At 53.8% G+C, this 24,279-nt stretch overlaps 1 protein-coding gene across 1 annotated transcript in view; it reads left to right on the top strand.

The window, feature by feature from the left end:
• DCHS1 (dachsous cadherin-related 1) overlaps positions 1-16,014 on the top strand; it is a 62,702-nt gene extending 46,688 nt beyond the window's left edge. The window contains 10 exon segments of the mRNA XM_067466375.1: positions 612-737; positions 3,674-3,883; positions 4,021-4,884; positions 5,226-5,339; positions 10,133-10,344; positions 10,475-10,629; positions 10,816-10,946; positions 12,144-12,430; positions 12,639-12,777; positions 13,356-16,014. Coding sequence (XP_067322476.1) covers positions 612-737; positions 3,674-3,883; positions 4,021-4,884; positions 5,226-5,339; positions 10,133-10,344; positions 10,475-10,629; positions 10,816-10,946; positions 12,144-12,430; positions 12,639-12,777; positions 13,356-15,940 — 4,823 coding nt within the window. The 3' untranslated portion in view covers positions 15,941-16,014.
• The last annotated feature ends 8,265 nt before the right edge of the window (positions 16,015-24,279 follow it).

The following is a 24,279-nucleotide window of genomic DNA, read 5'->3' as shown; positions in this document are numbered from 1 at the left end:
TTCCACACCTTTCCTGGATCCTCTGCTCTCCCTGAACCAAAAGTATTCCCAAAAACAGTGGTGGAGGGAGGTTCCCTTTTAGCTGGACGATGATGGTTGAGGTCCAGGAACCGTGTCCCCAAGGGTACAATTTGGAGAAGCCATTGAAATCCACAAGAAGCATGTGGACAATTTCAACAGAAAGGAAGAGACCATGAAAATGAACAAAATCTGGCTACCAGTATTAAAAAACTCTAAAATTATAACAGCTAAACAACAGAGAGGAAACAACCAGGCACAGATTAACACCTCCCAGCAACAGATTTTCCCAGGCTCAGGCAGGCCTTCAAATGCTAATGAAGGTGATCAGCTAAACATTCACACCTAACTGCAGCAGGGAAGAGCTCCTTGCCCCACCCCAGCCATTCCACAGATATATAAACCCATTGTCCTAATTCCAACAGACCTCTACCTCTGAGGATGCTTGCCATAGATGCAGGCGAAACGTCAGGAGAGAATGCCTCTAGAACATGGCCACATAGCCCGAAAAAACCCACAAGAACCTAGTGATTCCAGCCATGAAAGCCTTCGACAATACAATGTGGTCTTCCTCCCTCGGGATTTGTCCACAGGCACCAATGGGGAGGTGTTGTACGGAGGGATCTCCGGGGCAGACTTCTCCATCGACCCCCAAACAGGCCTGATCAGCACCCTCCGCTCTCTGGACCGCGAGGAGCGTGCAGAGCACCTGCTGACCGGTAAGGGGCCAAGGCGTGGGCGGAGGGTGGGCGAGGGAACTGGACACTGCAAGGAACCATTCATTCTAGGAGCGGGTTCCCTTCTGCTGGGCCCAGAACATTTGGCAATGGGGGGCCAGCACGACTCCAGGTGTGCCTTCGTCAGTTTAGGCATTGCTCGTGACACTGAGCTGGGGCACCAACGTTCTTCAAGAGCAACAGCTATTTTGGTGGGTGTGGGGGAGGGTGTCCCCTTCAGTTATGTCACTGTCACATCTGTTTTCCTTCCTGTACAGCACGTGTGGGTTAACCCGGATGTGGCCCCTTGGGCTCTTTTCTCAGGCCCTCCTCTCTCTCCCCATCCTATCCTGCCTTCCTTCTCTCTTTCTTTCCTCCTTCCCCCCTTTCTCCTTCTCTTCCACCCTTTTCTCCTTCCTTCCTCTCTTTCTTCCTTCCCACTCTCGCTCCTTCCTTCCTTTCCACTCTTTCGTCCTTCCTTCTCTTTCCTTCTTTCCTTCCCTTTTGTTTTTCCTTCCTTCTTCCTTTCCTCCCTCCATTCCTTTCCACCCTTTCGGCCTTCCTTCTCTTTCCCTTCCTTCTTTCCTTCCTTCTACCCTTCCCTTCCACCCTTTCTGTCCTTCCCTTCCTTTCATCCCCTTCCACCCTTTCATCCTTGCTTCCTTCCCTCTTTCTCCTTCCTTTCCTTTTGTCTTTTCTTCCTTCTCTCTTTTCTTCATCCTTCCCTTCCTTCCATCCTTCCCTTCCACCCTTTCATCCTTCCTTCCCTTTTGTCTTTCTTCCTCCTTCCCTCTCCCTTTCTTCCATCCTTCCCTTCCATCCCTCTCTCCCTCTTTCTCCTTCCTTCCCTTTTGTCTTTCCCTCCTTCTCTCTTTTCTTCATTCTTCCCTTTCCTTCCATCCTTATATTCCTCCCTTCCTTCTCTTTTTCCTTCTCTACCTTCTTTCCCTTCCACCCTTTCATCCTTCCTTCCCTTTTGTCTTTCTTCCTCCTTCCCTCTCCCTTTCTTCCATCCTTCCCTTCCATCCCTCTCTCCCTCTTTCATCCTTCTTTTCCTTTTGTCTTTCCCTCCTTCTCTCTTTTCTCCATTCTTCCCTTTCCTTCCATCCTTATATTCCTCCCTTCCTTCTCTTTTTCCTTCTCTACCTTCTTTCCCTTCCACCCTTTCATCCTTCCTTCCCTTTTGTCTTTCTTCCTCCTTCCCTCTCCCTTTCTTCCATCCTTCCCTTCCATCCCTCTCTCCCTCTTTCTCCTTCCTTCCCTTTTGTCTTTCCCTCCTTCTCTCTTTTCTTCATTCTTCCCTTTCCTTCCATCCTTATATTCCTCCCTTCCTTCTCTTTTTCCTTCTCTACCTTCTTTCCCTTCCACCCTTTCATCCTTCCTTCCCTTTTGTCTTTCTTCCTCCTTCCCTCTCCCTTTCTTCCATCCTTCCCTTCCATCCCTCTCTCCCTCTTTCATCCTTCTTTTCCTTTTGTCTTTCCCTCCTTCTCTCTTTTCTCCATTCTTCCCTTTCCTTCCATCCTTATATTCCTCCCTTCCTTCTCTTTTTCCTTCTCTACCTTCTTTCCCTTCCACCCTTTCATCCTTCCTTCCCTTTTGTCTTTCTTCCTCCTTCCCTCTCCCTTTCTTCCATCCTTCCCTTCCATCCCTCTCTCCCTCTTTCTCCTTCCTTCCCTTTTGTCTTTCCCTCCTTCTCTCTTTTCTTCATTCTTTCCTTTCCTTCCATCCTTATATTCCTCCCTTCCTTCTCTTTTTCCTTCTTCCTTCTCTACCTTCTTTCCCTTCCACCCTTTCATCCTTCCTTCCCTTTTGTCTTTCCTTCCTTCCCTCTTTTCCCTCTCCTTTCCTCTCTCTCCCTTTTTCTCCTTCCATCCTTCCCTTCCTCCATTTCGCCCTCCCTCCCTCCCTCCCTCCCTTCCTTTCTTCCCTTTTGTCTTTCCTTCCTTCCTTCCCTCTTTTCTCCCTCCTTCCTTCTCTCTTTCCTTTCTCCTTCCCTCCCTCCCTTCCTTCCGTCACCAGGAAGCCGGTCCTCTTAGGAGGGAGTGCTATCATGTGGCCCCCAAGTTAGAGACGTTGCCCAGGCTTGCTGCCGAGGGTCAGTTTCCCTTTGCAAAGGGCCCACCCCTGCCTGCCCCATGGATCTGAACCAAATGGTTTCTCCCCCCTACTTTGAAAGAGATGGAGCTGTGATGCATGAGCACCACCAAACCATCGTCTTTCTTATGGAAGGGGTCAGAGCCCCAGTGGTCTCAGAGGTGGGCAGGACAGCGTTTGATGGTCAAGGGACGTGGGCAACCACAGACCCATCCCTCCATCCCAGATTCCGAGTCAGGGGAGATGGCCCACATGTTTGCACTTCCTAACTTGTGCAATTATGTAGTACTAGTGTTATGAATGATGTAATAGTACTATGCTAGGAGCCCCCGGTGGCGCAGTGGGTTAAATCACTGAGTTGCTGAGCTTGTTGATCGAAAGGTCGCAGGTTCGATTCCAGGGAGCGGCGTGAGCTTCCGCTGTCAGCCCTAGCTTCTGCCAACCTAGCAGTTCGAAAACATGCAAATGTGAGTAGATCAATAGGTACTGCTCCGGCAGGAAGGTAACGGCGCTCCATGCAGTCATGCTGGCCACATGACCTTGGAGGTGTCTACGGACAACGCTGGCTCTTCGGCTTAGAAATGGAGATGAGCACTACACCCCAGAGTCAGACATGACTGGGCTTAATGTCAGGGGACTACCTTTACCTTTAGTTATGTATTATGTAGAATGTTGTATGTACTTATGACTTGTAAGCCGCTCTGAGTCCCCTTCGGGGTGAGAAGGGCGACATATAAATGCCGTAAATAAATAAATAAGTCCTGGAGCGAAGACCTCTGGGTGTGCTGGTCAGCCCACCTTGCCCTGCTCCTGGCCACAGAGCTGCCCCCTCCTTCCTCCGCCAGTGTACGCTCAGGACAAGGGTCTCCCCCCGCGCCAGTCCAGGGCCACCGTGCGCGTGCTGGTGACGGACGAGAACGACCACGCGCCCGCCTTCCCCAGCGAGGCGTACTCCTTGGAGGTGCCAGAGAACCAGGACCACGTGGAGCTGGTCACTCTGCGTGCCACGGACTATGATGCGGGAGAGAACGGCCGGCTGGCTTACCATCTGGCAGGTGAGGGACACCCCGCGACGGATGTAAGGAGCAGGGCTGTGGAGCATACTGGGAAGACTGAGGAACATACTGGGAGGGGGTGTTAGGAGTGTGTTGCCACCTCCAGGCTACAGCTCCTGCCTTGTTCTCTCTTGCAGCTGGAGACCCCGAGGAAGACTTTGTCCTGGACCCCGCCTCGGGCAAGCTGTCTGTGGCACGAGGTCTGGACCGGGAACGAGCAGCGAGTTATGTGCTGGGGGTCCGCGCCTGTGACCACGGCCCCTCGCCGCGCTGTGCCAGCATGACGGTGAACGTGCGGGTGCTGGACCTCAACGACAACCCGCCCACCTTTGCGCAGGAGGCCTACGCCAGCGAGGTGCCCGAGGATCTTCCCGTGGGAGCCCTGGTGTTACAACTTGAGGCCACAGACCCGGACGAGGGTTCCAACGGCCACGTGTCCTACTTCCTGGCCAACGAGTCCTTGGGCATGTTTGAGGTGGAGCCACAGACGGGGCGCCTCACCAGCAGGCAGCGGCTAGACCGGGAGCGCAGGGCTGCCTACAGCTTCCTAGCTCTGGCCGTGGACTCCTCCCCGCTGACCCCCCGGAGCGCCATGGCGCGCATCTCCATCACCGTCCAGGACGTCAATGACCACGCGCCCACCTTCCCGCTCAGCCCTCTGGCCGTAACCCTGCCCCGCGACACGCCATCCAGACGAGCGGTGGCCACTCTGCGAGCCGAGGACTACGACGCCGGGGCCAACGCCTCCATCCTGTACCGCTTTGCCAGTCCTGCCTCGGCCTTCTCCATCAACACCTACACGGGGGCCATTGAGCTTCTGCAGCCCCTGGCCACCCTCAACCAGCGGCAACGCACCTTGTTCATACTGGCCAGCGACCTGGGCCAGCCGCCGCGCTCCTCCACCGGCGTGGTCACGATCCACCTGCAAGGGGAGGGCCTCCGGGGGGTGCGCTTCCCAAGGAGTACTAGCGAGGTCGCCCTGCCCGAGAACGCCGCTCCAGGTATGTACTCGTGCTGCAGCCCGTTGGTCACCGACCCTTACTTGCAGATGGTGGCCGGCTTCCTGTAAGGGACATCAAGCTGGACACACAGAGCAGGAAGTGGTGGTGGTGCAGGGCGTTTGGGTGAAAGCACGGCTTGGGAGAAGCAGGCTCAGTGGGGTCTGGGCAGTTTTACAGGCAGAGAAAATGACCGGACAAGGAGGGGCTGGGCTCCCCTCACCAGGCACAACCCCTCCCTCGGGCAGCCCCCCTCCTTCATTCTTTCCTCACTCCCTCCCCCCTAAGCCGGCCTGACCATCCCGCTGTCCGTCCACCCTCCCTCCCTCCCTCTTTCCCTGCAGGGACCACCGTGGTCAACATCCCGGCCGCACACAGCACAGGCTCCTCCGGCCGCATCGCCTACAGCATCGTCAGCGGGAATGAGAAGGGCGCCTTCCGGATCCAGCCCAGCTCAGGTGTCGTGAATGACTTTCCAATCACTTTGAAGCATAGGTTCCTTTGATTGCAATTCCCAGTGTGAGAGGGTCGATCAGATGACAGAAGAACATTTAGACCAAGAATGTCATTGGACATTTATTTTATTTATTATTTATTACTGCGCTTGTATACCGCCGTTTCTCAGCCTACAATGGCGACTCAACGCGGTTTACAACACTACAATAATCAACAATATTCAGTTTAAAAAGCATAAAATACATACACAATACACAGTATTGGGCCACCAATACAAACCAATGCATCTCTTAACTAAAATCATAATCCAATTTCATCGTCTGTGATTACCAGTCCTTGATCATCAACTTCATCGCACCGGATTAGCCGAATGCTTGTTCAAACATCCATGTCTTCAGTCTTTTTCGAAATACCATCAGCGAGGAGGCTGATCTTATCTCTATTGGGAGGGCATTCCAAAGCCGAGGGGCCACCACAGAAAAGGCCCTGTCTCTCGTTCCCACCAGCCGCACCTGTGAAGCAGGCGGGATGGAGAGCAGGGCCTCCCCCGAAGATCTTAGGGTCCTGGTGGGCTGATAGGCCGAGATACGTTCGGAAAGGTAAGTTGGGCCAGAACCGTTTAGGGCTTTAAAGGCCAACGCCAGCACTTTGAATTGAGCCCGGTAGCAAATCGGCAGCCAGTGGAGCTGGTGCAGCAGAGGAGTGGTATGCTCCCTGCGCTCTGCTCCTGTTAGTAACATGACTGCCGAACGTTGGACTAGTTGGAGCTTCCGAGCCGTCTTCAAAGGCAACCCCACGTAGAGAGCGTTGCAGTAGTCAAGGCGGGATGTAACCAGAGCGTGGACTACCGTGGCCAAGTCAGACTTCCCAAGGTACAGATTCTATGCAACTACAGATTCTATGCAACTACATTGGATTCACAATTACATTGGTTTAACAAACAAACAAAGGGAAATTACATTTTCACTCAACATTCATCCACATGAATCCAAAATAGTATCATGTCCTTTTCTCCCTCTTTGAAGAAGCACCTGTTAGGCCAGACGTTGCTTTCCTGCAGCCTGCTAACATATAGTTCCATAATTTCCATAACGCCATAACTTCAAAACGCTGAAATGCCAAAATGTCTTCCCTAAGCACAATGCCAAGGACCAGATCTGTGTTTTCCATACAGCAGAACGTGACTCCCTGCACAAAATCCAAGACTCCAAAAGTGCACTCCTTCCTCTTCCCTTGAGAAGGAAGCCCCAAAGTGTCCTTGCAAATCTGTCACTCTCCATAGGTACACCACCTCTCTCCTTCTCATGGAGCAGAGCATAGCGGGTGAACCAGACTCCTCAGGTCTGCCACACTTTGAGCATTATTAGACTGAGTCTTTTATACGAATATTCTGCTGATGTCATTCCAAAGTTGTAAATGAATGATAGACGTCTTCCATCCTGGATCCATCTCAGTTAAATGTTTAAAACGTGATGCAAATTTGGCCCAAATAAGCGATACACCCAAATTTGAATACTGGAGGGGTTGGGGAGGATTGATTTTGTCATTTGGGAGTTGTAGTTGCTACGATTTATGGTTCATTTAAATTCAAAGAGCATTCTGAACTCCACCAATGAGGCAATTGAACCAGTCTTGGCACACAGAATTTCCAAGACCAACAGAAAAAACTGGAAGGATGTGGTGGGCATTGACCTTGAGTTTGGGAGTTGTAGTTCACCTATATCCAGAGAGCACTGTGGACTCAAACAATGATGGATCTGGACCAAACTTGGCACGAATTCTTAATATGCCCAAATGTGAACACTGATGGAGTTTGGAGGAAATAGAACCTGAAATTTGGGAGTTGCAGTTGCAGGGATTTATAGTTCACCTACAATCAATGAGCATTCTGATCTCCACCAATGATGGAATTGAATCAAACTTGGCAGACAGAACTCCCATGACCAACAGAAAATACTGGGAGGATATGGTGGGCATTGATCTTGAGTTTGGGAGTTGTAGTTCACCTATATCCAGAGAGCACTGTGGACTCAAACAATGATGGATCTGGACCAAAATTGGCATGGATACTCAATACACCCAAAAGTGAACACTGGTGGAGCTTGGGGAAAATAGAATCTTGACATTTGGGAGTTGTAGTTGCTGGGATTTATAGTTCACCTACAATCAAAGAGCATTCTGAACCCCACCAATGAGAGAATTGGGCCAGACTTCTCACACAGAACCTCCATGACCACAGAATATGCTGCGTTTTCTGATGGTGTTTGGCGACCCTTCTGATACCCCCTCGTGACCCCCCCCCCCGGAGTCCCGACCCCCAGTTTGAGAAACACTGCCTTGGTCTGTACTAAACTAACTAAACTGTTCCTCATTGACTTGGGCAGTATGGGGTAGAATTCCAACACAGCCATCCTCATGTAGGAGCGGGAGGTCCTTCCCACCGTGCCTTCATAGAATGCTAGAATCCTAGAGTTGGAAGAGACCTCCTGGGCCATCATCCAGTCCAACTCCATTCTGCCAAGAAGCAGGAATATTGCATTCAAATCACCCCCGACAGATGGCCATCCAGCCTCTGTTTAAAAGCTTCCAAAGAAGGAGCCTCCACCACACTCCTCAAGGGGCAGAGAGTTCCACTGCTGAACGGCTCTCGTAGTCAGGAAGTTATAGAATCCTAGAATCCTAGAGTTGGAAGAGACCTCCTGGGCCATCATCCAGTCCAACCCCTTTCTGCCAAGAAGCAGGAATATTGCATTCAAAGCACCCCTGACAGATGGCCATCCAGCCTCTGTTTAAAAGCTTCCAAAGAAGGAGCCTCCACCACACTCCTCAAGGGGCAGAGAGTTCCACTGCTGAACGGCTCTCGTAGTCAGGAAGTTATAGAATCCTAGAATCCTAGAGTTGGAAGAGACCTCCTGGGCCATCACCCAGTCCAACCCCATTCTGCCAAGAAGCAGGAATATTGCATTCAAAGCACCCCTGACAGATGGCCATCCAGCCTCTGTTTCAAAGCTTCCAAAGAAGGAGCCTCCACCACACTCCAGGGCAGAGAGTTCCACTGCTGAACGGCTCTCACAGTCAGGAAGTTCTTCCTCATGTTCAGATGGAATCCTAGAATCCAAGAGTTGGAAGAGACCTCATGGACCATCCAGTCCAACCCCATTCTGCCAAGAAGCAGGAACATTGCATTGAAATCACCCCTGACAGATGGCCATCCAGCCTCTGTTTCAAAGCTTCCAAAGAAGGAGCCTCCACCACACTCCCTCCGGGGCAGAGGGTCCCACTGCTGAACAACTCTCACATGAAGAAACAGTCTCTGTGGCAACTCAAGAGCAGGAGGGACCTGTGTTGGTGACCCCAGGGGCCCCGTGCCAAACAAATCCCGGGCCCCAAAGGGAAGCGCTTCCTCTTGGCTGGATTTTCCAGTCCAGTTGTTTCATTTTGCTCCTGCTCCTGCTGTTTATTGGCTTACTACGTTTTGGACTTGGAATTGTTGGCTTGTTCTGTAATTGTGTTTTAGAAACAAAGCTGTTTATTTTGTCACAGCCGGTGCTGGCTGGCTGGCCGACCGACACGGGGAGAGCGGAATCGGCCTCTTCCTTTCTCATTGCTGCGGACCTTCAATTTATTTATTTCATTTGTTTACAGTATTTATGTTCCGCCTTCTCACCCCGCAGGGGACTCAGGGCAGATTACAATGTACACATACAGGCAAACATTCAATGTCATAGACACACAACACATATAGACAGACACCCAGAGGCTATCTAACATTCCAACTGTTGCTTCACCGTCCATCTGCGACACTGATGAAGTCCATTCCGCATTCCCCGCATGCTTTTGCTGGAGATTTGTTATGTCCCCGTAAATTTGTTAAATTAGCCTCCCCACACACAGGTGGTACCTAAATTTCCTACTTGACAGATGCAACTGTCTTTCAGGTTGCAAAGGTCTACAACAAGCTACACAAATTGGCTGGAAGCTCACTCCAACCTGGGCTGGCTTCGAACTCATGACCGTTCGGTCAGTAGTGATCTTAATGCCAGTGTGCCAAAGTCCCTGACTTGTTGCAACCTGGGAGAGCCTTTGCACAACTCAAACTTGTGCGCCAGCTGTGACCATACCTCGTGAAGTCTGACTTGGCCACGCTGGTCCATGCCTTGGTTACATCCAGACTGGACTACCACAATGCGTTCTACGTGGGGCTGCCCTTGAAGACGGCCTGGAAGTTTCAATTGGTACAACCAGGCCCCTTACTGGAGCAAACTATAGGGACAGGGGCGGCTCAACTCTTACGCAAAGTAAGCCTTTGCAGTAGAGTTGATTTTACCCAGGGGCGCTCTTGAGGCGCTCTTGGAGGAAAATAGACTTTGACATATGCACGTTGTAGTTACTGGGATGTATAGTTCACCTCCAGTCAAAGAGCATTCTGAATTCCACCAATGATGGAACTGAACCAAATATGACACTGATGAAGTACTTCCTCATTCTTTGCATACTTGTTGGAGATTTTTATGGTGTCGTAAATTAGTTAAATTACCCTCCCCTGCATAAGTGGTACCTAAATTTCCTACTTGACAGATGCAATTGTCTTTCGGGCTGCAAAGGTCGACAGCATGCTACACAAATTGGTTGGAAGCTCACTTCGACCCGGGCTGGCTTCAAATTCATGACCTTTTGGTCAGTAGTGATCTTAATGCAGCTGACTTCCAGCCAGCTGCGCTACAGTCCCAGCATCCACATCCAGTGACCCTTCTTCCTCTCTTTCTCCCACTCACCCCCCCACCCCCACCCCCAGGCCTGGTGACCGTCCACAACTCCAGCGGCCTGGACTTTGAGCAGGGTCCCCGGTTGCGCCTGGTGCTGCAGGCCGAGTCCTCCTCCTCCTTCGGCTTCATGGCCGTCAACGTCAACCTGCAAGACCTCAACGACAACGCTCCCCGCTTCCAGCTGCAGAACTACATCGCTTTCATCTGGGAGGCCCAGGGGTACGACTCACCTGTCATCCAGGTACTTCCTCGGGACTTGTGGGTCGACGGGTGAAGGGGTCCTGGCCCTGCCTTGGGCCCAAGGGGGATGCTGGGCAGGGGCTCAAGCAGGGCTCCCCCTGGCCCCAGAGAACCCATGCTTCTCGTTACAGGTGATGGCAGACGACCTGGACCAGGGCCCCAATGGGCAGGTGACCTACACGATCGACCAGACACTGCCCATGAATGGCCTGTTCCACATTCACGCCCAGACCGGGGCCATCACCACGGCAGCCATCCTGGACAGGGAGATTTGGGCCCAAACACGGTGAGCCAACCCTCCCCTTGCCGACCATTGGACCACAGAGAGGAGCCATCCCTCCAGCCCACCTGCCCCTCATAATATATGACGCGGGGAGAGGAAGCTGTGGCCTATGGCAGGCCTTGGCTTCTCCAGGCCACCTTGACTGGTCAGTCACTCGGACCCCTGAGATGCCTGTTCTTCTCCCGACAGGCTGGTGCTGACCGCGACGGACAGAGGGACCCCTCCGCTGGTGGGCTCAGCCACGCTGACCGTGGTGGTGATGGACATCAACGACAACAGCCCCACCATCCCTGTGCCCTGGGAGGTGCGGGTGCCTGAGAGTGAGTAGGCAGAGGGCCAGAGGGGTCGGGATTCCTGGATGTTGCCCAGTCCAGGGTCATGGCGAATCACCTGTATGATTGAGGGGAATTGAGGGGATCAAAGGGCTCCTTGGGCGGATGCCATGGCCACCCCACCTCCCTTTGCTCACAGCTATAATCAGTCAGGAATCGGACGGGAGTGAATCCCAGAAATATCTCATGATTGGAGAAGCACCTGTTAGGCCAGACACTGCTTTCCTGCAGCCTGCCAACGCATATTTCCAAAACTTCCATAATGCCATGACTCCAAAACTTCAAAATACATCCTTTCCCTAAGGACAGTGCCAAGGACCAGATCTCTGTTTTCCATACAGCAGAACTTGACTCCCTGCACAAAATCCAAGACTCCAAGAGCACACTTCTTCCTCTTCCCTTGAGAAAGAAGCCCCAAAGTGACCAGAATCATGCTTTCCCAGGGCAGATTTGACACTCTCCGAATACACCATCTCTCCCCTTCCCGTGGAGCAGAGAGGCGGGTGGAACAGACTCCTCAGGTCTGCCACTCTCCATATGTACACTATCTCTCTCCTTCTCATGGAGCAGAGCATAGCGGGTGAACCAGACTCCTCAGGTCTGCCACACTTTGAGCATTATTAGATCAAGTCTTTTATAGGAATTTTCTTCTGATGTCATCCCAAAGTGGTAAACAAATAAATAGACATCTTCCATCCTGACTCCATCCCAGTTTCCTGGCTAGATGTTCATCTTCTTGATTGGTGTTGATCTTATGTTGACTTCCTTCTTAACATAAGAAATGTTGTAAACATTTCCTTAACTTGAAATAATCATTGTCACAATTCTTATCACAGTTTACTTTTCAGTTCTCATTAGCAACTTTTAATTACAGTCCAGCAAGCAGGTAGTTAGTAATTGCAGGCCTTAATATTATACTGGTGTCTCAAAAAATATTAACTCCATCCCTAGATCCTTCCGTTCTTCCATCCACTCCCACACATATATTAAATTTACATTTATCAAATCTGCAATAATATTTTTGTGACATGAGTCCCATGACTGGCTGGGAGTCCCAGAAATATCCCACTCCTTGCTCTGCTCCAGGACATAGTATCTTCCTTTGAAGGGCCCTTAAGCCAATGAGCTTCACCTTCCATGGAGGACGTCTTGTCCCTCACTGTGCTCTCCTACATGTTCCCATAGATGCCTTGTTGGGCACTGAAATCACCATGGTGACTGGGAACGATGTGGACTGTGGGCCGCAGCTGTCCTATGTGCTCTCGCTGGAGAGCAGCACCACCGGGACCTTTGGCATCCTCCGCTACAGCGGCCGAATCACCCTGACGGGCCCCCTGGACTACGAGCAGCACAGCCGCTACAGCCTGACCATCCGCACTTCGGACCTGCAGCACGAGACGGAGGCCAACCTCACCGTGTTGGTGGAGGATGTGAACGATAATGCCCCTGCCTTCACCCAGCCCCTGTATCAGGTATCCTGCCCCCGCAGAGGGCCCAGTGTTCCTTTGTGTTGGGGGACTGGGTGGCTCTCCTGGGTTATGCCTGTTCTGCCCAGGTGTAGGGCAAGGGACGTTCAGAGGTTTGGGCTTTGCTGTGCCAATACCCCTCCAAGTCCTCGATGACTCCTGTCTGGCAGAAGCTAAACATCCGTGAATAACACCTCATGTGCCGTGTCCACAGGTGCTGTTGCCAGAACACACTCCAGTGGGAACCTCCATCCTGAGCCTCAGCGCCACAGACCTCGACTCTGGCACCAATGGGGAGGTCACCTACCGACTGGCCACGCCAAGCCACGCGGTCTCCATCCACGCCAGCAATGGTACGAAGGGCAGGGGACAATCAAGGGGTGTGTTTAGGCCTTCCCTAGATCATTGGGGGGGGGGTGCAGCCAGGCTCTGACCTTTCCTCTCCCTGACCCCTTCTGACCAGGGAGGCACAGAACTGCCCACCCTGGACGTTCTCCCCATGGACACGGGGAACTGTCTTGGTAACCTCTCCCCTCCCAACTTCCTTGGCTGCCATCTCTGACACCCCATTAGAACCCTCCCCTCCTTTATGGGAATATGCAGTACCCCTGATATGCCTGCCCTGCCCCAGACGTGAAGTGACTGACCTAGCAATGTGGCCTCCAGTCAACCCCAGGGGATCTCAGGATGGATGGCTTGGAGAGGAGGGTCTCCCACGGCTCCCTAGTGACTTGCAGGGACTCTCAGTGCTGGGGAGGCGGGGGTGCTGAAGATACCACTCTGCTGCACCTGGAGAAGGACATAGGCATGCTTAAGGGAAATATGCATGTTTCCTGGACCAGTCCAGGGGTACAGAGTGGCACACCTGATGGGTCAGCCCCAGTTTTCCTGCCTCCCCCAAATCCTCACTACCCCTTTTCCTGCTTTCCAGGCACCCTGTTCACTACTCAACCCCTGCGATTGGAGCCACGGCACTCTACGCTGGACATCCGGGTTGAGGCCCGGGACCAGGGCCAGCCCAGCCTCTCCTCCTGGGCCACCGTCCAGATCCAAGTGCTGGACCTGAATGACCACAGCCCGCAGTTCCTGAAGCCGCACTACAACTCCAGTGTGCCTGAGGACCTGCGCCCTGGCACCACTCTGCTCACCCTGGAAGCCACCGATGCAGACATAGCACGGGACAACGCCGCCCTGGACTACACCATCGTCAGCGGGAATAGTGGTCATGCCTTCCAATTGGAGGGCCGGGCCGGAGGTGCCAGTGCCTTGGTCCTGGTCGAGCCCCTTGACTTTGAGGCTGTGGCTCTCTACAACCTGACAGTGGCTGCGTCCGACCGAGGCGTGCCGCAGCGCAGTGCCCTGGTGCCCGTCCTCCTTGGTATTCTGGATGTCAACGACAACCCACCGGCCTTTGACCGCTCTGCCTACCACACTGCAGTGAGTGAGACGGCAGCTCCGGGCACAGAGCTCCTGCGCGTGGCTGCCCACGACCCAGACTCTGGTCCCCACGGCCAGGTGCACTACAGTGTCAGTTCCGGCGACCCCGGGGGACTCTTCCACCTCCACCCATCCACCGGGGCACTGCGACTGGCTGAGACACTGGACTGCGAGGTCCAGAACCAGCACACGCTGGTTGTTCAAGCCTCAGATGGGGCGAACGGGCACTTTGCCTTGGCCTCCGTGACCGTTGAAGTGAAAGATGTAAACGACAACCTCCCATATTTCCCGCTCGAGGTCCTGACAGCCAGTGTGAGGGAGAATCAGCCCCCCGGGAGCCTGGTCACCAGGGTGCGTGCCGTGGACGCAGATGTAGGCGCCTTCGGGGTGCTGCGCTACTCCCTGCTCCCCACTCTGGGCTGGCAGGCCTTTGCCCTCAACAGCACCTCCGGGGAGCTCAGCGCCCGCCTCCCCTTCGACTACGAGCGCAGCAAGTCCTCACAGCTGCTGGTGCAGGCCACCGACGCAGGGAACGCCTCGGCCACTGCCACTGTGCGTGTCCTGGTGACAGGGGAGGATGAATACGACCCAGTCTTCCTCCGCCCCACCTTCAACTTTGAGATCCCGGAGGGAGCGCGTCGGGGGCAGAGCATCGGGCAGGTGGTGGCCACCGATGAGGACGAGGGTCCTGACGGGGTAGTGCTCTACACGCTAACCAAGCCTTCCCCTTTCTTTGGGGTCAACCGGACCAGCGGCACCATCTACCTGCGCATGGACAGCCAGGGCCCTTCCGGTGGGGCCCCCAAGAGGGAGCCGCGGGAGCTGGTGCTGGAAGTCCAGGCCCATGGGCCTCTGCCGGCCTCTCGCTCGGCTTCTACCCGAGTGACTATTGACGTCACCCACACCGCCTTCGGCCTGGCCACCGACCTCAATCTGCTGCTGGTGGTTGCCGTGGCCGCCTCCCTGGGAGTGGTAGTGGTGCTGGCTGCAGTGGCCATTGTGCTGGTTCTTGTCCGTTCTCGGCAGGGCCGTGGTGGTGGCCGCAAGGAGGTGGGGAATCCGGCACACTTGCAGGGCGGCTCTTTGCAGAAGTTAGGCCACGGGGATCCTGTGCTGCCAGGGGGAGACTGCCTCTACCACGAGGCCCTGCCCGGCTACGGCACAGATGTGGCTGGCCCTTATGCCACGCGGGGGGGCTCCCTGGACCCCTCCCACTCGAGCGGACGGGGTTCGGCGGAGGCGGCAGAAGACGACGAAATCCGGATGATCAACGAGTGCCCCCGCATGTCCAGCGTCACCTCTTCCCTGCAGGAGCACATGGCCGCTCGCGGGCCAGACTCCGGCATCCAGACCGATGCCGACCGCCTTTCGGACGTTTCCTGTGAGCCCGCCACCCTGGACGCTAGCCACTGGTTCAAGAGCCGCAAGGGGCCAGGCCTGCTGCTGCCCGGGCAGTCTTCGCAGCTCTACCGGGATGAGAGGGGCGGTGGCAGCGGCGGCCCCTACCTGGGCTCTGGGGGCTGCGGACTGAGCGTTTCTTCCTCCGGCAGCGCCGTCAAGGACTACGCCTTCCCCGAGGATGGGAAGCCCTGCATGGACGGCTCCCTGACGGCCATTGTGGCCAGCGATGAGGAGCTGCGCGGCAGCTACAACTGGGACTACCTCCTCAACTGGTGCCCCCAGTTCCAGCCGCTGGCCAGCGTCTTCACGGAGATCGCCCGCCTCAAGGATGAGAACTCCCTGCGGAAGCCCTTCCCGGCCAAGCCCAAGCCCCGCATCGACCCGCCTCCCCTCATCACCTCCGTGGCGCACCCGGGGGCCAAGTCGGTGCCGCCCAAGCCGGCTGTGGGGCGGGCCTTCCCGCACCTGTCGGCTGCGCTGCGCCGCTCCCCCCTCAGCCAGGAGGGCTCCCTCTCCTCCTCGGCTGCCATGTCCCCCAGCTTCTCCCCCTCACTCTCCCCTCTGGCCGCCCGCTCCCCGATGGTCTCCCCCTTTGGCGTCTCCCAAGGGCCCTCCGCCTCCGCCATCACCACCGAGGCCGTGGCTGCCGCCAACGAGGAGGGAGAGCTGCGCATCTAGCGGGACCCCGTGCGACCGTACCCCCTCCGTCTCTCGAACCATGGGCGACAAGAGGACCCTTGTGGGGAACATTGGGGGGGGGGTGCAGCCCCTCATTCACTCCCTTTCCTGGAGACCCTCATTCCTGGACTGAAGCGGGGCTGAGGGTCCGGAGGGAGAGGCCCCACCTGGCCACGTATGGACACTCTTTGTAGGGCACACCGTATTCCCGGTCCCGTGTCCGTCCGTCCCCACATGCACAGAGGAGGCGGCCCCTTCTCACACCAAGCCTTGCTGCACCCCACAAACACACACACACAGCGTCACCCCATTTCCTCCAGTGGGCAGCCTGCCTTGTTCTGGGGCCGACCTTGGGGGTCTCCTGTTGCAAGGGAAGCCCTGCCCAAAGGGTGTGGGGCTGGTTACCCAATGGCTTCTCCAATGCTCTCACTCACTTTGCTCGCTCACTCTGGCATTGCGCACACACGCACGCACACACGAAGCGCCCCATGCGGCACCTTGGGTGTCATGGCCGCCCTAGAGAGAGACCCTGGCCCTCTTCTTCCCAGAATCCTCCTCTTGGTGCTACTCCCACAACGGGAGAACCCCCCCCCCCCTGCTTCCCGGAAGACCCCCAAGACCCCCATCCATTGTGCAATAAGCGGGCCCAGCTCTGGGGGGCGGGTGGGCAGCAGCGGGGAGGAAGTGGGTCCTGGTACTCCCCATAGCAATAATTAAGCACCCCATTTCCTCCCCCCACCTTACCCCACCCGACCCTTGAAATGGGTGAAATGGGGCGAAGCTTTGATGGGCAGGACGGGGGACAGAAAGTCAATTGGGGGGGGGGGTGAGAAAGAAGAGGCTCTTGAGAGCGAGAAAGGGGGCCGTGCAAGGTGGGGCCCCGCCTAGTGCTCAGGTGTGCTGCAGCTCTCTTGCGCCCCTTGTGGCCGGGCCTGGGAGTGTCTTGCCAGCCCCCAAATGACACCTTGCTGCCCCTTTATTTATTGCCACCTGTGGGGCGGGGAGGGGCAGAGGGGGAGGGCTGCTTCCCCGCCTCCTCCCCCCTTCGCCGGATCCCCAAGTGCCAATCATTGTTCTTGAAGGAGTCCTCTTCATCCTCCTCCTCATCCTCATCATAATAATGCCTTAATAAACCACACCGTCTTTGTACAGACCACGCCTCCTTCCTTCCTTCCTTCCTTTCTGTCATTCGTGTTGTCCTGGGTTGCGGAGAGTCTTCGCCATGTTCCGGAAGCATCCTCTCCTGACATTTCGCCTACATCTATGGCAGGCATCCTTAGACGTTGAGGAGTTACAAGTGGGGTTTGTATATCTGTGGAATGATGTCCAGGGTGGGAGAAAGAACTCTTGTCTGTTGGAGGCAAGTGCGAAGGTTGCCATTGGCCCCCTCGATTAGCACTGAATAGCCTTGCAGCTCCAAAGCCTGTCTGGTTGCTGCGTGTGGGGGGATCCTTTGTTGGGAGGTGTAATGATGTCCAGGGTGGGAGAAAGAACTCTTCTCTGTTGGAGGCAAGTGTGAATGTTGCCATTGGCCGCCTTGATTAGCATTGAATGGCCTTGCAGCTTCAAAGCCTGCCTGGAGGGAATCCTTTGTTGGGAGGTGTAATGATGTCCAGGGTGGGAGAAAGAACTCTTGTCTGTTGGAGGCAAGTGCGAAGGTTGCCATTGGCTCCCTCGATTAGCACTGAATGGCCTTGCAGCATCAAAGCCTGTCTGGTTGCTGCGTGGGGGGGGGGAATCCTTTGTTGGGAGGTGTAATGATGTCTAGGGTGGGAGAAAGAACTCTTCTATGTTGGAGGCAAGTGCGAAGGTTGTCATTGGCCCCCTCGATTACCACTGAATGGCCTTGCAGCTTCAAAGCCTGTCTGGTTGCTGCGTGGGGGGGATCCTTTGTTGGGAGGTGGAATGATGTCCAGGGTGGGAGAAAGAACTCTTCTCTGTTGGAGGTAAGTGCGAAGGTTGCTATTGGCCCCCTCGATTAGCACTGAATGGCCTTGCAGCTTCAAAGCCTGTCTGGTTGCTGCGTGGGGGAGGGGAATCCTTTGTTGGGAGGTGCAATGATGTCCAGGGTGGGAGAAAGAACTCTTGTCTGTTGGAGGCAAGGGCGAAGGTTGCCATTGGCCCCCTCGATTAGCACTGAATAGCCTTGCAGCTCCAAAGCCTGTCTGGTTGCTGCGTGAGGGGGGAATCCTTTGTTAGGATGTGTAATGATGTTCAGGGTGGGAGAAAGAACTCTTGTCTGTTGGAGGCAGGTGGGAATGTTGCCATTGGCCCCCTCGATTAGCACTGAATGGCCTTGCAGCTTCAAAGCCTGCCTGGAGGGAATCCTTTGTTGGGAGGTGGAATGATGTCCAGGGTGGGAGAAAGAACTCTTCTCTGTTGGAGGCAAGTGCGAAGGTTGCCATTGGCCCCCTCGATTAGCACTGAATAGCCTTGCAGCTCCAAAGCCTGTCTGGTTGCTGCGTGGGGGGGAATCCTTTGTTGGGAGGTGGAATGATGTCCAGGGTGGGAGAAAGAATTCTTCTCTGTTGGAGGTAAGTGCGAAGGTTGCTATTGGCCCCCTCGATTAGCACTGAATGGCCTTGCAGCTTCAAAGCCTGTCTGGTTGCTGCGTGGGGGAGGGGAATCCTTTGTTGGGAGGTGCAATGATGTCCAGGGTGGGAGAAAGAACTCTTGTCTGTTGGAGGCAAGGGCGAAGGTTGCCATTGGCCCCCTCGATTAGCACTGAATAGCCTTGCAGCTCCAAAGCCTGTCTGGTTGCTGCGTGAGGGGGGAATCCTTTGTTAGGATGTGTAATGATGTTCAGGGTGGGAGAAAGAACTCTTGTCTGTTGGAGGCAGGTGGGAATGTTGCCATTGGCCCCCTCGATTAGCACTGAATGGCCTTGCAGCTTCAAAGCCTGCCTGGAGGGAATCCTTTGTTGGGAGGTGGAATGATGTCCAGGGTGGGAGAAAGAACTCTTCTCTGTTGGAGGCAAGTGCGAAGGTTGCCATTGGCCCCCTCGATTAGCACTGAATAGCCTTGCAGCTCCAAAGCCTGTCTGGTTGCTGCGTGGGGGGGAATCCTTTGTTGGGAGGTGGAATGATGTCCAGGGTGGGAGAAAGAATTCTTCTCTGTTGGAGGTAAGTGCGAAGGTTGCTATTGGCCCCCTCGATTAGCACTGAATGGCCTTGCAGCTTCAAAGCCTGTCTGGTTGCTGCGTGGGGGAGGGGAATCCTTTGTTGGGAGGTGGAATGATGTCCAGGGTGGGAGAAAGAACTCTTGTCTGTTGGAGGCAAGTGCGAAGGTTGCCATTGGCCCCCTCGATTAGCACTGAATGGCCTTGCAGCTTCAAAGCCTGCCTGGAGGGAATCCTTTGTTGGGAGGTGGAATGATGTCCAGGGTGGGAGAAAGAACTCTTCTCTGTTGGAGGCAAGTGCGAAGGTTGCCATTGGCCCCCTCGATTAGCACTGAATAGCCTTGCAGCTTCAAAGCCTGTCTGGTTGCTGCGTGGGGGGGGAATCCTTTGTTGGGAGGTGGAATGATGTCCAGGGTGGGAGAAAGAATTCTTCTCTGTTGGAGGTAAGTGCGAAGGTTGCTATTGGCCCCCTCGATTAGCACTGAATGGCCTTGCAGCTTCAAAGCCTGTCTGGTTGCTGCGTGGGGGAGGGGAATCCTTTGTTGGGAGGTGCAATGATGTCCAGGGTGGGAGAAAGAACTCTTGTCTGTTGGAGGCAAGGGCGAAGGTTGCCATTGGCCCCCTCGATTAGCACTGAATAGCCTTGCAGCTCCAAAGCCTGTCTGGTTGCTGCGTGAGGGGGGAATCCTTTGTTAGGATGTGTAATGATGTTCAGGGTGGGAGAAAGAACTCTTGTCTGTTGGAGGCAGGTGGGAATGTTGCCATTGGCCCCCTCGATTAGCACTGAATGGCCTTGCAGCTTCAAAGCCTGCCTGGAGGGAATCCTTTGTTGGGAGGTGGAATGATGTCCAGGGTGGGAGAAAGAACTCTTGTCTGTTGGAGGCAAGTGCGAAGGTTGCCATTGGCCCCCTCGATTAGCACTGAATAGCCTTGCAGCTCCAAAGCCTGTCTGGTTGCTGCGTGGGGGGGGGATCCTTTGTTGGGAGGTGTAATGATGTCCAGGGTGGGAGAAAGAACTCTTCTCTGTTGGAGGCAAGTGTGAATGTTGCCATTGGCCGCCTTGATTAGCATTGAATGGCCTTGCAGCTTCAAAGCCTGCCTGGAGGGAATCCTTTGTTGGGAGGTGTAATGATGTCCAGGGTGGGAGAAAGAACTCTTGTCTGTTGGAGGCAAGTGCGAAGGTTGCCATTGGCCCCCTCGATTAGCACTGAATGGCCTTGCAGCATCAAAGCCTGTCTGGTTGCTGCGTGGGGGGGGATCCTTTGTTGGGAGGTGTAATGATGTCTAGGGTGGGAGAAAGAACTCTTCTCTGTTGGAGGCAAGTGCGAAGGTTGTCATTGGCCCCCTCGATTACCACTGAATGGCCTTGCAGCTTCAAAGCCTGTCTGGTTGCTGCGTGGGGGGGATCCTTTGTTGGGAGGTGGAATGATGTCCAGGGTGGGAGAAAGAACTCTTCTCTGTTGGAGGCAAGTGCGAAGGTTGCCATTGGCCCCCTCGATTAGCACTGAATAGCCTTGCAGCTTCAAAGCCTGTCTGGTTGCTGCGTGGGGGGGGAATCCTTTGTTGGGAGGTGGAATGATGTCCAGGGTGGGAGAAAGAATTCTTCTCTGTTGGAGGTAAGTGCGAAGGTTGCTATTGGCCCCCTCGATTAGCACTGAATGGCCTTGCAGCTTCAAAGCCTGTCTGGTTGCTGCGTGGGGGAGGGGAATCCTTTGTTGGGAGGTGCAATGATGTCCAGGGTGGGAGAAAGAACTCTTGTCTGTTGGAGGCAGGTGGGAATGTTGCCATTGGCCCCCTCGATTAGCACTGAATGGCCTTGCAGCTTCAAAGCCTGCCTGGAGGGAATCCTTTGTTGGGAGGTGGAATGATGTCCAGGGTGGGAGAAAGAACTCTTGTCTGTTGGAGGCAAGTGCAAAGGTTGCCATTGGCCCCCTCGATTAGCACTGAATAGCCTTGCAGCTCCAAAGCCTGTCTGGTTGCTGCGTGGGGGGGGGAATCCTTTGTTGGGAGGTGTAATGATGTCCAGGGTGGGAGAAAGAACTCTTCTCTGTTGGAGGCAAGTGTGAATGTTGCCATTGGCCGCCTTGATTAGCACTGAATGGCCTTGCAGCTTCAAAGCCTGTCCGGTTGCTGCCTGGGGTGAATCCTTTGTTGGGAGATGGAATGATGTCCAGGGTGGGAGAAAGAACTCTTGTCTGTTGGAGGCAAGTGCGAAGGTTGCCATTGGCTCCCTCGATTAGCACTGAATGGCCTTGCAGCTTCAAAGCCTGTCTGGTTGCTGCGTGGGGGGGGGGGGAATCCTTTGTTGGGAGGTGCAATGATGTCCAGGGTGGGAGAAAGAACTCTTCTCTGTTGGAGGCAAGTGTGAATGTTGTCATTGGCCGCCTTGATTAGCGTTGAATGGCCTTGCAGCTTCAAAGCCTGTCCGGTTGCTGCCTGGGGTGAATCCTTTGTTGGGAGATGGAATGATGTCCAGGGTGGGAGAAAGAACTCTTGTCTGCTTGAGGCAGGTGGGAATGTTGCCGCTGGCCCCCTCGATTAGCACTGAATGGCCTTGCAGCTTCAAGGACTAGCTGTTTCCTGCCTGGGGGAATCAGCCTATTTGAGAACACAGAAATGCTGGACCGCTCTTCTCCTTCCAGGGCAGATGATTATTCACTCCCAACAGCTTGATGTGTTGCCAAATGTTTTCATGGCCAGAATCACTGGGTTGTTGAGAGTTTTCCAGGCTGCCTGGCCAATATGTTCCAGAAGCATTCTCTCCTGACATTTTGCCCACATCTTTGTAAGCCGCTCCGAGTCCCCTTTGGGGAGATGGTGGTGGGGTATAAATAAAGTTGTTGTTGCTGTTGTTGTTGTTGCTGTTGTTGTTATCTATGGCTGGCATCCTCAGAAGTTGTGAGCTCTGTTGGAAACCAGGCAAGTGAGGTTCATATTTTCCTGTGGAATGGTGTCCAGGGTGGGAGAAAGAAAGAACTCTTGGCTGTTGGGGGCAAATCTGAATGTTGCCATTCGCCAACTTGATTAGTATTGGATAGCCTTGCAGCTTCAAAGCCTGGCTGCTTCCTGCCTGGGGGAATACTTTGTTGGGAGGTGTTAGCTGGCCTTGATTGATTCTTGTCTGGAATTCCCCTGCCTTTTGAGTGTTGCTCTCAAAGCCCAGGAGGATCAGAGCCAGAAGTGGCCCCGAGCCAAGCCAAGACCTCACTCCCTCTGAGGATGCTTGCCGTAGATGCAGGCGAAACGTCAGGAGAGAATGCCTCTAGAACATGGCCATACAGCCCGAAAAAACCTACAGCAACCCAGTGATTCTGGCCATCAAGCCTGGTTGCACTACAAAGTTGATGGTCCAAGCGGGGCTGATTGGTAAGATACCCCAGTACTGTCCTATAAGGTATCATAACCTATAACAACAACAACAACAACAACAACAATAATAACAATACTTTGTTTACAACTTGGCCTCTCTAGCTCCCTCCCCACAGAGACTCAGGGCTGCAATAGACCACCTTGATTAGCATTGAATGACCTTACAGCTTCAAAGCCTGGCTGTTTCCTAATTGGGGGTATCCTTGGTTGGGAGGTGTTAGCTGGCCCTGATTGATTCTTGTCTGGATTTCCCCTGCCTTTTGAGTATTGCTCTCAAAGCCCAGGAGGAGCAGAGTCAGAAGTGGTCCTAATCCAAGCCCAGTACTAAGTTGGTGGTCAAAGTGGGGCTGGTTGGTAAAATACCCCAATAATACTACTACTACTACCACTACTACTACTACTACTACTAGTAGTAGTAGTAGCTGGGGGTGGTGACGGCCGACAGGGAGCTCTGGCGTGGGCTGGTCCACGAGGTCACGAAGAGTCGGAGACGACTGAACGAATGAACAACAACTACTACTACTACTACTACTAATAGTAATAATAATAATAATATATTTATAACCTGCCATCATCTCCCCGAAGGGGACTCAGGGCAGTTAACCTGAGGCCGAGCCCAAAAACAATACAGCATAATTAGACACAAAACAACAGAAAAATTCCACCACGACAAAATACATAAAAATAAACAAAATAACACAAACATTGCAAAATAACATAATAAAAAATCAAGCACAAAGGGCGGGGCAGATGCACGAGATAAAATCTTAAAATGTTACAACCCTGGGTGAGATAGGAATAGAAAAAGTGCAATTATGAGGGGGGAGCCCAAGAAGGAGGGGTAAGGTAGCATAAGCTATAACAACAACAACAACAACAATAATCATACTTTGTTTACAACTTGGCCTATGTAGCTCCCTCGCCACAGAGACTCAGGGCTGCAATAGACCACCTTGATTAGCATTGAGTGGCCTTGCAGCTTCAAAGCCTGGCTGCTTCCTGCCTGGGTGAATCTTTTGCTTGGAGGTGTTAGCTGGCCTTCGACAAGGTCCCCCATGACCTTCTGGCAAGGAAACTAGTCCAATGTGGGCGAGGCAAAACTACGGTGAGGTGGATCTGGAATTGGTTAAGTGGACGAACACAGAGAGTGATTCTCACTAATGCTTCCTCTTCATCTTGGAAAGAAGTGACAAGTGGAGTGCCGGAGGGTTCCGTCCTGGGCCCGGTCCTGATCAGGATCTTCATTAATGACTTAGATGAAGGGCGAGAAGGCAGGATCATCAAGTTTGCAGACGACACCAAATTGGGAGGGATAGCCAATAGTCCAGAGGACAGGAGCAGGATTCAAAACGATCTTGACAGATTAGAGAGATGAAGGGCCAAAACTAAGAAAATGAAGTTCAACAGTGACAAATGCAAGATACTCCACTTTGGCAGGAAAAACGAAATGCAAAGATACAGAATGGGGGACAATGCCTGGCTCGAGAGCAGTATGTGTGGAAAAGATCTTGGAGTCCTCGTGGACAACAAGTTAAACATGAGCCAGGAATGTGATGTGGCAGCAAAAAAAGCCAATGGGATGTTGGCCTCAGGCATCAATAGGAGCCTAGTGTCTAGATCTAAGGAAGTAATGCTCCCCATGCTCTATTCTGCTTTGGTTAGACCACATCTGGAATATTGTGTCCAATTCTGGGCACCACAATTCAAGAGAGATATTGACAAGCTGGAATGTGTCCAGAGGAGGGCGACTCAAAGGATCAAGGGCCTGGAGAACAAGCCCTATGAGGAGCGGCTTAGGGAACTGGGCATGTTTAGCCTGAAGAAGAGAAGGCTGAGAGGAGATATGATGAGA

Source organism: Anolis sagrei, chromosome 3 (genome assembly GCF_037176765.1).
Source record: "Anolis sagrei isolate rAnoSag1 chromosome 3, rAnoSag1.mat, whole genome shotgun sequence".
NCBI lineage: Eukaryota > Metazoa > Chordata > Lepidosauria > Squamata > Dactyloidae > Anolis > Anolis sagrei.
The sequence above is the reverse complement of the archived record's forward strand: the minus strand, read 5'-3'. Positions and strand labels throughout refer to the sequence as shown.